Source organism: Aspergillus affinis (assembly GCF_023601865.1).
Source record: "Aspergillus affinis strain CMG 70 chromosome Unknown NODE_3_length_628324_cov_86_750800, whole genome shotgun sequence".
Lineage (NCBI taxonomy): Eukaryota > Fungi > Ascomycota > Eurotiomycetes > Eurotiales > Aspergillaceae > Aspergillus > Aspergillus affinis.
In genome coordinates, this window is record NW_026515784.1 from 505922 (window position 1) to 518019 (window position 12098).

Below are 12098 nucleotides of genomic sequence, written 5' to 3' on the forward strand. Positions count from 1 at the left end.
TACACTGGTTGGTATGTACAGTGGAACCGTGGATAAGAGAGGACAGAGGATTATAGATTATAGAATGGAATGGGAGGAAAGACAGAGCTAGACAGAGGAGAAATCCGACCGACCGACCGTCGAGAGCGGGAGATATAAGAAGGGAAAGAAGAAGAAGAGGAAAATAGAAAAGAAAAAAAAAGGATGCCTGAATGACGTCGGCGGGACGAGGGCCATACGGTAAGGATGGTAAGGATGGTACCAGGGCCTGCCTCAGGCCGGGGCGCCACCGCTGCCGGGCGTAACGAAACAGAAAGTGGTGAAGCAGACGCCTCGTTGCACCAATGCTTCCTCCTTTCGCCACGGATCGTCGCTTGGCTCTGGCTTCGTCAACCCCCGAAATTCTGCTTGTGTGCGTCGATCCGATCTGTCTCGCTTCGTCTCGCCTGTCTCCGAGCGCCTGGTCCCTTCAGCTCGCATCAGCTCATCGACCTGGCCTGTCTGGCCCATCTGGTCCAGTCGCTGCCATCGCGGATCTGGCAGTCTAGATGCTGCTACCCAATCCCATGCATATGTTCGCCTGTCAACCAAGATCTCCACCCCAGCCCCACGGACGCGCGCGCGGTTGGGCAGGCATTGGTGTTTAAGACATAAGACCGATGCGCCGTACGCGATTGCGAAAAGGCCGTGGCCATACGCGCGACTGGTCGGTGCTAGACAAGCGCTAAGGAATGCAGCTCGAGCATTGAATTCGGACCAAGTGGTCCCAAACGACGCTGGCGAGGAGGCTACAGGTCACCGTCGACCTGGAGAGTTTACAAGTCCAAGGTGAAAGGATGCTTCAGGAAGGCGGGTTCCGGTCTGCAAGGGGACCGTTGATCTGCGGTGCCATGTGTTCGCACCCAGACGCCTCCATGTGTACCCTACGGCCGAGTCACTGCTGCCCACTGGTTGCCAAACCCCGAGATCCCCACATCGTCCGGACCAGGGGACACCGCCGCAGATGGGCGATGTTGTACTGGTGAGTCTGATGGAACTCTGTTACAGATGTGAAGCAGCAAGCCAGGTCAGCACCAGAAAAAGCAAAACCGCAACTGGTCTGATTGTCTTGGAATTCCTGCATGATGATCGGCATCCACAGCTGGGACCCCTAAAGGAGTCACCTACGGTCTAGAATCCCTGCCTATAAACTCTACATCAGATGATAGCGAATTTGGGCGTGTCCATATGATTTGGACACCCGTGAAAACTTTTTCTTTTCTTTTTTGTTTTTTTCTTTTGCGAGCGATCAGAAGGTCTCTATCTTATTCTCACAGAAAGCCCGATTGCCACGGGCCCCTCTTGCCAACGGAGCCCTGCCGGGGGACGTTGGTGTTGTTGCTGTCTATTTACATGCGATCTGCTATCTCCAAATTTAGCAGATCGTCTTCTAGACTTAGAATCCCCATCGCCCAATTAGACCGAACGGGTTCCGGAAGCGTGACAAATCGCCTCTCCGGGTTGTCGTTTGCTGGCTGGTGCGTCCAGATCGGGGAAGGCTCGTAGGAGCTTGGGTCTCGGCGCTGATACGGGGGACCTCGTCCCTGTTTCGCGGCCATCGTCCATGCGTGTTCACATCCGTTGGCCACGGCGTCGGACGATTTCCATCCGGTTAGACGGGAAACCTTGTGGAGCGTAGTGACGATCCATTGCCGATGGGCGGCCTCCATGTACTGCACGCCGGCGAAGAAGAGAGGCACGGTCATCTCGATCAGGCAGGAACCGAGAGTAGGACTCAGACGACCTACTTCGCTATTGAGGATCTGTGGATAGTAAATGCCGGCCGCGACCTGTCCGACGATCTGCGCGTACTTGGCAGTTGCAGGCGCCGCTACGCCTGCTGCAACCATCATTGCAGGCGGCATGCATGGGTGCAATCGATACAGAAGCATGAGGCCCGTATAGTAGAATCCCCACACTACCGCAATCGTTTGCGTGCGGTACTGAAGGGCTGGACCGAACGGGGTGGAGATTGGTGGAGCACTGTCGGACGGTAGCGGCATGAAATGGGGCCCTATCACTTTTGCAAAGGTGTCAAACGCGGCCAGAATGCTCTCCCACTCGGATTCGGCCTCGCCATACGATCCAGACTCGTCTTCTTCCACCCCTTGAGTGGGATAGTCAGGTCGAGCTGCCGTGTCAGCGAAAGCAGCGGGAATGTGTCTCGGTCCGCTAGGCGGTACCATGCCGTACATGGGAGGACCTCCGCTTTCCGGGCTTCCTCCACGGTGCTGGCCAGGCCGGGCGGCGGTGATGTTGGCGGGTTGGGCACGAGATTCACACGAACCGGGAGAAGCACGAGGGTCACCAGCGGCAGGAGTGCCCGATGGAGCATCTGGGGGAGGCCCCCTTTGCATACCGAGGGGTGCCGCAACAAATCTAGCCATGAACTTGAAGAGCCCGGCATCAGGTTTCCAGTCAGTCCCAGTAGCTCTAGCGACTTTTAACTTTCTTTTTCTATCGCGACGTCCGAAGTCAGTCAATCGACCCAGCAGAAGCCACAAGTGATCTGCCGAGCCATAAACAGCATCCAAGCGACCGATACCTGCACGAGGTGGGCATTGATTCCATTGAGAAAAGGGCAGACTACCTTGTTGTCAGTTGATGGATCCGCTTACAAGGATCTCCACGTATGTGTGCAACACTTACAACAGTCCACTGCCACTGATAAGGCTCTGGAGCATATCTTGTTTACAATACCACCAATAGAGATCACACTGAATCCGAAAGGCTTCGATATCTTTCCGAGTGAAGTGTTTCTGACGAGGTTTGCCTGGACCATCTTCGATTTGCCCGAATTCATCGTAATTGACAGCTCGACCGACAAAGGATCCTATGAGGTCCTCATTGATGCTACTTTCTTTCTCGCAGAATGGGTCGTCATCGTTTGCGGCGCTTCCGAACAAGAATGCTTGCTGAAACGATAACCCCGGGCCCCTTGGCTTTCGCTGTGCCTTTACCCTGCGCCGATGCGCACGAAGGTCCCGAGTTAGGCCGGCGAAATCAATCTCGCGTATCAACTGGGCAGAGCCAGCGATGTGGCTATTCCACCGGTAATGTTCCGCACTCATGACCTCGTAGTATGCTAGGAGCAGTGCGGCGGCCAGAGTTCCAATTTGCTTACGACGCGTGGGTAATCCCACAGCCACGCCGACCCTTTTGAGTGCAAAGTGATAGTGTCTCAAAGAGAGCGTCGGCGGAGCTTGTTGTAGGTACGCGATGTGCAAACTACTGACGGCAAGTATGGTTTGCAGCAAGGCTTGGTGCTCCAACGCTTTGAAAGGTAAGGTATATGTCCACAAACCTTGCTGTGCTGGCGACACGGGTGCGCCAAACATAGTAGAGGGATCGACCGGGTGCCTTTCAAAGACTGACAAAGTAGGCCCCGTGGAGTGGATGAAATGCAGAAATATTCGCGCGGTTTTGGGATTGTTTAGAGGCGAAGAGCCAAGAGTGGGGTAGTACGAGGCGAGGAGATTGGGCTCGTTCAGATAGGTAGTGAACGATCGGAGCTGCCTTTGATCCCGGTTCGCAGAGGCCATGATCAGGCTAAGCTGGTTGAAGTTCTCAGCGGTAGTGGGATCTTCCAGTTCTTCATCTGACTCGACGTCGTAGTAATCATCACCTTCGTCGTCATACTGGGACGGTGACAATGATGTAGACGTTGGTTGGTAACTATGTGGCTGATGCTGAGTTTGACTTGTCCCCGAGTGTGGAAAGCCAGGTTGTGATGCGACATCCGAGTTCTACCATTTAATTAGTATTTCCATGAAGATAAAGACGTCTTGGAAATGGTAGTTCGCGCTGTACCTGTGAAAATCCAGAGCCACCTGGTGCCGCCATAGGATTTCTTGGGTGCCCATCGTAAGGGTTATTAGTACCATAGGTAGCAACCCAGCCACTGGTGCTTTGACTTCCGCTAAGGTTATACTGTGTAGAATGACCTTGTATATCAGCCCCCGTTGGATGCTGCTGGTAAGTTCCCCCAATGGTGACTGGTAATTCTTGCGGTGCTTCGTGATAAACTGGCTCAGCTCGTTGCGCAGTCGAAGGGTCAGATACGGATGGGCCCTGGCCATGAACAGGATGATAATACAAGGGCAAAGCGTCCGCCTCCCGGAATCCTCCTTGTTGCGATGGAGTAGCTGCGGATAATTGCGCCTGTTTTAATGTAGAGAGTGGAATTGGTCTCGGAGCCAATACAGGACGGTGCGTGCCCGCTGGTCTCTGTTGAGAGAATACGGGAGCATCGTAGCCGCTCGGGAGTGGTAGGTTGGCAGGTGCTGGCGGCAGTTGGGTATGTGTCCCCTGCGCGCTCGAGGACCCGGAAATTCCAAGTGGATTCTTGAAGATCAAGCGCTGAGCATATCCCTTACATTCTCGCTTAGATCTAACACAGTTGTTGCATATAGGCTTCTCCTCCCCGCATTTGATGCGTCGCTGCCGACAGGCTGTAGTATGATTAATGGGTGTTTTTATTGAAATACGATTCAAAAACATCAGTAAACATACTTAGACATCCCGTTTTAGTGCGTTTTTTTGGAATTTTTTGCGCCTCCGCACTATTTGCTGCTGAGTCTGTGGTGGTCTCCTCTTGTTGACGGTCCGGGGCCGAGACATCAGCTTCGGGACCCAGATCCTCCCCGGGGCCACTGATTAGATTTGGGTTTCCCATCACAGCAGATCAGGAACCAGTCGAGACGAGAATTTCATCGTGCGAGCCAAATCAACCGAGCATGGCGTGGGAATGACGAAGACTTTAAGAGAAAGCCATCATTGCGCGGCTTAGCAGGCGGGGGGCAGATTGGGAACGATGGTGTGTTCGTCGCACCAAAAATACATTGTTTTTAGGCCCAGACTCACCCGGGGATGATCCTTGATTGGCTTACAGTCGGCAGCCAGAAGTCCCCATTTCCCCACCGTTCTTGTCCTTTGTCATCGGCTCCGACTGGGTAGTCCGTCCTGGATCTTTGGGACTGGATGTCTGGATTCGAGGTAAGTTTGCCATCTGAGTTTGCTGGCCTAGACTCCCTTTTTTGTCTCGAGAACTTTAGAGTTCGACATCGATAGATGAAGCTGTAGACGGCGTCTTCTGACCATGCGACTCGATCTTGGGGGCCAAGCCAAGGAATGGAATATTTCAGCTCGCCCGTCAGTCTGACGTTTGCCACAGTTTCTTCAGCCAAGGGGATCTGCAACCACTTTTCTTTTTTCACCTCTCCTTATGGTGTTCATGGATGACAGACCTGAAGAGGAAAATAGACGATCTGTTTCAGCACACGAGCTAGTGTAGCCAATTCAATAAGCTAATGTGTAAATCGCAGTCGGTAAGCAACTCCCAACCAACAAGAGAGACCCGCCATAAGCACCGCCTGACCGCCCGTGAGAAAAGTCCGGCAGAAAGCCACCACGGGCTGAAATTTCCCATGGAAACCCGCCTTTGCCTGATTTTTTTTCGCTGGCGCCAACCCGAGACTTTCGACCTGGTGCGAGTGGCTTTCCAAATCTATTTCGTTTAAGCTTTTTTGGTTTTTTCTCAACTGTCTTCTGGACCGCTTAAAAATAACATCACAAGCCGCGCGTCGAACTTCCTAGCAATCCGACATCATGTTCGCCGTTCCAGGTTGGTCGGTTGCCAGCTCCGGCCTCGCGCAGCAATCCGAACAACCCAGTCAGAAGGCTCAGCAGGCCAATGGGTCGAACAAACCTAATGATAAATCCAACAAACGGAAGAGAGAGGACCATGTGACCAAGAGAAATGTCGATCAGATGTACCGTCGGCACATCGAAGCTCCGCTAAATACACCATGGGCCCTGAAGGCTGAGAAGAAGAAGCAGGGCCAGAAACCCAAGGGAGAAAAGCCACAGAGCCCAGCGAAGCAGGAAGATAAACAGGAACCCAAGCAAGACCAGGAGAACGAGACTGGCGCGAACGAAGGAAAGAGGGCCAACAAGAAGCAGAAGAAGAACAAGAACAAGGACGAGCAAAAGGCCAATGGAGAAGAGGATAAGACCGTCTCCAAGGATGCCTCCGCAACCACGAACTCTCTTCCTGTGGCTCCTCCCAAGACCGAAGCTATTCTCACGCCTCTGCAGCAAGCCATGCGCCAAAAACTGATCTCGTCTCGTTTCCGTCACCTGAACGAAACCCTCTATACCACTCCCTCCGCGCAAGCTCTGGAACTCTTCACCTCCAACCCCGAGCTGTTTGACGAATACCACGCCGGCTTCTCGCGCCAGGTGAAGGAGTCCTGGCCCTCCAACCCGGTTGACGGTTACATTGCGGCTATTCGCAGCAGAGGGAAAGGATCCCCTCCTAAGAGAGGAAACAAGCCGGACAACAAGAGCAGAGGTCCCCAGCCTTTGCCTCGGCGACCTAACGGAGCTTGCACGATCGCTGACCTTGGCTGCGGTGATGCCCAGCTCGCGCACGCCATGATCCCTTCGGCGAAGAAGCTGAACCTGAAGCTTTCAAGCTACGATCTCCACGCTCCCGAGGGATCACCCATCACTAAGGCTGATATCTCCAACCTGCCCGTTGAGGACGGCTCCGTCGATGTGGCCATCTTCTGTCTCAGTCTGATGGGAACCAACTGGGTCTCTTTTGTGGAAGAAGCCTGGCGGGTGCTGCGCAGTGACGGCAAGGGTGAGTGCTGGGTCAGTGAAGTCAAGAGTCGATTCGGCAAAGTGACGCGGAAGAAGGCGCAAATCGGCGCCCGGAAGCCGCTCAGCAAGTCGGAGAAGAAGAAACTGAAGAAGAAGCAAGATGGCGACGACGACGGGTCGGATGTGGATGACGCCGACGTCTTTGCCGAGGATGCTCAGCCCAAGCAAGACGATGACACCGACATTTCGACATTTGTCGAGGTATTCCGGAGTCGCGGTTTCATTCTCAAGTCCGAGACCGTGGACAAGTCGAACAAGATGTTTGTGAAGATGGAATTCATCAAACAGGGCGGTGCGCCGACCAAGGGCAAATATGCCTCCATCGGTGGAACCAAACCCGGTCCGGGAAAGAAGAGGTTCATCGAGAAACCTTCGCAAGCTGCCAGCATGTCCCCGGAGGAAGAGGCCGCGGCTCTTAAGCCCTGCGTGTATAAAATCCGGTAGACCACCGGAGTTGTCTAATCACCTATAACCTGTTGTACATATAAGCCACCGTTAGCTGTATCTCGCCCGCAGGAAAATTTGTTAGTTCCTCAGCATTAAAAGTTCATCAATGAAATATCAGATCATTAAATGGGGCCATTGTAATTTTCTATTCGATTTCAAAACAGATACACGACCTTGAAATAAGGACGAAAGAGTCCTAAACATCCCACATCAGCCCGTCACAAGTCTTGCGCATTAATTTCAGTCCTCGTTTATTGGTTTTCGCCCAACCGCGCAACGGCGCTGCCCATTTCTTCGTCGTTGTAGATGCGGAAGCCCTTCTCCTTGGTCACACTGGCCAGCTGCACATTCTTCGCGTCCAGCTTCTCCTCCATGACCTGCTTCAGCGTCTTCAGGACCAGGGTCTCCGCCTCGGTGAGCGTCAAAGAGCGGTGGTATTCATTCTGCAACTCTGCCTGCGCACCCTCGCTTCCGGATCCAATGGCCTTCGCATCGTATCGGTAGAACGTACCGGACGGCTCGGCATGATATCTAACGGTAGTGATAAATTAGTAAACGGTGTAATGTGTGAATGTGTGGGGTGGGGGTCGGGGAGACGTGAGCGCAAAGATAGAAAATGGCAGTAACGACTGAAGTCAACGTACAGCTGAGGGCCATCCTCGTCAAAGCCCGCAATTAACAAGGCAACACCGAAAGGTCGACTCATGACACTCTCCTCGTCATCACCAGTCTCTCCGAATCGCAGGGCCAGGTCACAGATGGCCTGGGTGCAGCTCTCGACTCTCAGCGGCTCGGCGTAGTGGAAGGCGTGGTTCTGGCATTCGACACGAGCATGCTCGACAAGGTTACGGGCATCGGCCTGCAAACCAGACATGGCACAGCCAATGTGCTGGTCGATCTCGACAATCTTTTCGACGGAAGAAGCCTCGAGGAGGGTGGATGTGACACGCTTCTCAACGCCCAGGATGACACCTTCTGACGTTGCGACCTATTCTTGGGGGTTAGAAGAAGCTGTGGCGGGATTTCCGGGAGAATATATGAAATGACTGCATGGGGAGGGCCACAGATTCAATCTGGGATGCTGGAAAGGATGGATGCACATACACCGATCGCTGTTGAGCCCAGTTTGATAGCTTCGAGAGAGTATTCGACTTGGAACAAACGCCCCTCCGGGGAGAAGGTGCTGTAAGAAAATCACTGTCAGAGAACCGAAGAGCGACGAGTATTGCGGTAAGTATAAGAAAGAGGTCAGGGGTCGTACTTGATTCCACGGTCTGTTGAGCATCGTTGTTAGATAGAATAGACCGCATTAGAGGGGAGAGGTCGTCATGAAGCTTACCATATTCCGATCGTGCGATGAACATGTTGGCGGGCTATGAGATACGATGACGATTCACAGGTGATTCTGAAAGGGAAAAGAGGGGGTCCGGGGGACAGCGAGGGGGATGAAAGCGAGTTGAATTGGAGAGAACGGAGAAGGTGTGAGCAGCTTGTTCTTGGTGCAGCTCGGGCGAAGCTCCCGTCGTCAGTCTACGCAAGTCCGCTGAGTGCCTGGCGGAGACGCCGCCTCAGGCCGTCAGGCATCAAATGCCTTACCCGCCGACCTTCGCTCCTCCGCGACGTGACGCCCGCAGTCGATTGTATACTTTTCTTCCCCAAATTCCTCGTTTTCCCTCGACCCCCGTTACCCAACTCCGCCAATCTCGGCCCATGTTGCATGATTGGTCCTCTCCTCTTTACCTCGCGGGACCATGTCCGTCAATGACCGTCGCGCCAGCCACATGAACGCTCCCCGACCCCGCGTTGCGTCCAATCGCGTAGGTGATGCCGAGCGACACGCTCTGCGCAGCGGCGCCTCCCCATTGCAACCAGAAAACGCAGACCACCGAGGTAGTACGTCCAGCCAGAAGAATAGAATTCCTCGCGAACAACAGAACATGGCCAGCGAGAAACGCTCCGAACGAATGACGATCCACTCGAAGGAACGGTCGCAGACTCGAACTCGAAACCCGGTCAAGGAGTCTTCGAGTGCTGGGAACAGGGGAGAATGGGAGAGATCACGGTCAAAGAGAGGCGTGCAGGGGGATATTGCGACTTCTCAAACTCGGAATCAAGAGAAGGAACCGGAGGAGGGTCCGTAGCCATCCCTTTATCTTTAACAACACCACCCAAAATCGCAAATACTGACTAGCTGTGATATCATAATAGTACCCTGGAATCCTCATGCCTCCCTGATGCCCCATTCCACCGCGCCTTTGGCGACGCGAGTATCGGTTGCCCCGTTGGCCTCCACGCTGCCTCAGTCGCTTCAACCCACGCCGCTCCGAGAACATTCCGTTGATGTGCAAGAGAAGGCTTTACTAGACGATTTGTTATTCGTGTTTATGGGATTTGAGGGCCAGTACATCCACTATCATAGCAATTACGACCCTGCTGTGGAAAAGGACCGCTTAACTGGCCCCGTTTTCCAGCTACCTTCGGGATTGGATCCAACCTTGAGAGACCTGACGCTGTCGATGTTGAAGATGGCGACGCATTATAGTGCGTTGGAAGCATTTGTGGAGGTCCAAAGTCGTGCAGAATTTGGAGCAGTCAGCCATGCTTTGTGTGCTGCGATTCGCAAAATCTTGAAGGACTACTTGATTCTCATTGCGCAACTTGAGAGCCAGCTTCTTAACAACCCCAGTTTCACTCTGCAACTCCTCCACCTACATACCATGCCAACCAGCCAATGCCTCGCTCAACTCTATTCCATGGGCCAGGAACTGCTCCGCCGAAATGGGCTTTTGGACCAAGATCTGGACGAGTCGATCGATGATTTTGACGACGTGGATAACATTTTGGAGCAGCTCAAAGAAGGTGGAGACTTGGTCCCCGGTGCTATGTCGAGCAAGAAGATATGCAAGGGTGGTAATGTGCTACGGCTCCTCACGGAGCGATTGGCTACGTATTCTGGGGACCCAACCAGCAAGGCTCTTTTAGAGCGGCTGCTTCGTGATGCGAGTCGACCCTATATGACGATGCTAAACGAGTGGTTACATCATGGAGGGATCAAAGACCCTCACGCCGAGTTCCTTGTCAAAGAGCAAAAGTGGATCAAGCGGGAGAAGATCGAGGAAGATTATACGGACGAATACTGGGAGAAACGGTACACGATTCGCGACAATGAGGTTCCGCCTCAACTGGATAGTGTGCGGGACAAAGTCCTCCTAGCTGGAAAATACCTGAATGTCGTCCGAGAATGTGGTGGTGTCGATGTGAGCAAAGAGGTCAAGGATGTACCCAAAACACTCGACGATCCCCGATTCCTGGACAACGTGAACGCCGCCTATACCTATGCCAACGCATCGCTGTTAAACCTCCTTCTCACCAAAAACTCGCTCACTACCCGCTTCCGCTCTCTCAAACACTATTTTTTCCTCGACCGCTCCGATTACTTTTCCTTCTTCCTCGAGATTGGCGGACCTGAATTGCGCCGACCTGCTCACGCGGTCAATGTGCCTAAACTACAATCACTTCTCGATCTAGTGCTTCGGCAACCGGGCAGTATCGCGGCCCAGGATCCGTTCAAGGAAGATGTCAAGGTTCGGATGAATAAAATCGGACTTACGAAGTGGTTGATGCAGGTGGTGAGTGTCTCCGGCATTGATCAAGACAATCCCGAGGCAGGGATGCAGGTTCCCCAATCACATGTCGAAGATGATAAGAACATCATCGGGTTTGAGGCCCTGGAATTTGATTACTCGGTCCCCTTCCCCTTATCCCTTGTTATCAGTCGCAAGACCGTGCTCCGATACCAACTCATTTTCCGACACCTCCTATCTCTCCGCCACCATGAAAATTTACTTGTTGGTTGCTGGCTCGACCAGAGCAAGTCTACTAGCTGGCGACATAAATCTTCGGACCGACGGGTGGAGGTCTGGAAGCGCCGGGCGTGGAGTCTGCGCTCGAAAATGCTTATCTTTGTACAACAACTGCTGTACTTCTGCACGGCAGAGGTGATCGAACCCAACTGGCAGAACCTAATGGACCGAGTGAACGGGGCCGATGCGCAGGGGTCCGAAGTGACCGTGAATGGTATCAAACAAGCCAACCGGACTGTGGATGAGCTGATGCAGGACCACGTCGACTTCTTAGATACTTGTCTGAAGGAATGCATGCTTACACAGGCAAAGCTGCTCAAGGTATGTCACGTAGAGCTGAAACTTTTTTTTTTGCACGCTTTTAACCATGTGTTATAGATTCACTCCAAGATTCTGATGTGCTGCAACATGTACACAAGCTGGGCTTCGTCGGCAGTCGGACGAGGGCTCTACTTAACTGACCCCGATCTAGCCGGTAAGGTCCCCGGCTCTGATCCGCGAGGATATGATCCAACGCGTATAGCCAAACTCGAAGAGAGTCTCAAGCGATACGAGGATCATTTCACCCGCCACCTGCGGATCTTGATGGACAGGTAATTTAGCTCTTTTGACCCCCGATATCACCACACCGGAACTACGCTAACTAATGACCTACTTATCTAGTCTCAATTACTACGCCGCGACAGAAAGTGTCGTCCTGCTCAAGCTGGCACACGTCTTGAACTCAATCACCAAAGAAGACGGTCCTGTCTGAAAGCCCCTGCATGTCGACTAGTGAACTTGACGAATTCGGCCATCCCCCTTATTGTCGAATTTCGATTTCGTCCTATGGGAATCGGAACTAAGACATCTCTACATTCCCCCTTCACATAAAGCATCAATATATCCATCAGGTCCCTCCCTATCTTAACAATCTCATTTTCTACCCTCGGAGTCTCGGACAGCGCACGGAGCATGGCAGGCAGGTTCTTGTATTTCTTCATCCCATTATAGCATGGCATTATCAGAAAACCGGAGGTTGATTGATTGATTGATTGTTTGCTTTTGAAATTGTTATGCGATAGTTATCCGGTGTAGGCACAGGCACAGGCAGAGAGTTATAAG

At 52.9% G+C, this 12098-nt stretch overlaps 4 protein-coding genes across 4 annotated transcripts; 2 read left to right on the forward strand and 2 right to left on the reverse strand.

Annotated features, from left to right (window-relative positions):
- Positions 1-252: 252 nt before the first annotated feature.
- On the reverse strand, positions 253-4693 carry KD926_007138 (putative C6 finger domain protein; the record flags this gene model as incomplete). The annotated part of the gene is made up of 5 exons (XM_053101832.1): positions 253-703; positions 1372-2604; positions 2668-3764; positions 3829-4469; positions 4531-4693. The coding sequence occupies 5 exons, from the start codon at positions 4691-4693 to the stop codon at positions 253-255; spliced, it is 3585 nt and encodes a 1194-aa protein (XP_052960816.1).
- Positions 4694-5625: 932 nt separating this feature from the next.
- On the forward strand, positions 5626-7128 carry KD926_007139 (25S rRNA (adenine645-N1)-methyltransferase; the record flags this gene model as incomplete). Its single annotated transcript, XM_053101842.1, has 1 exon — positions 5626-7128. One exon carries the CDS (start codon positions 5626-5628, stop codon positions 7126-7128), a length of 1503 nt encoding a protein of 500 aa, XP_052960817.1.
- Positions 7129-7382: 254 nt separating this feature from the next.
- Positions 7383-8495, reverse strand: pup2 (proteasome core particle subunit alpha 5; the record flags this gene model as incomplete). The annotated part of the gene is made up of 5 exons (XM_053101854.1): positions 7383-7662; positions 7776-8119; positions 8236-8314; positions 8393-8405; positions 8471-8495. The coding sequence occupies 5 exons, from the start codon at positions 8493-8495 to the stop codon at positions 7383-7385; spliced, it is 741 nt and encodes a 246-aa protein (XP_052960818.1).
- Positions 8496-8882: 387 nt separating this feature from the next.
- Positions 8883-11748, forward strand: KD926_007141 (gamma-tubulin-complex subunit SPC97; the record flags this gene model as incomplete). The annotated part of the gene is made up of 4 exons (XM_053101865.1): positions 8883-9264; positions 9340-11315; positions 11373-11587; positions 11658-11748. The coding sequence occupies 4 exons, from the start codon at positions 8883-8885 to the stop codon at positions 11746-11748; spliced, it is 2664 nt and encodes an 887-aa protein (XP_052960819.1).
- Between the last annotated feature and the right edge of the window lie 350 nt (positions 11749-12098).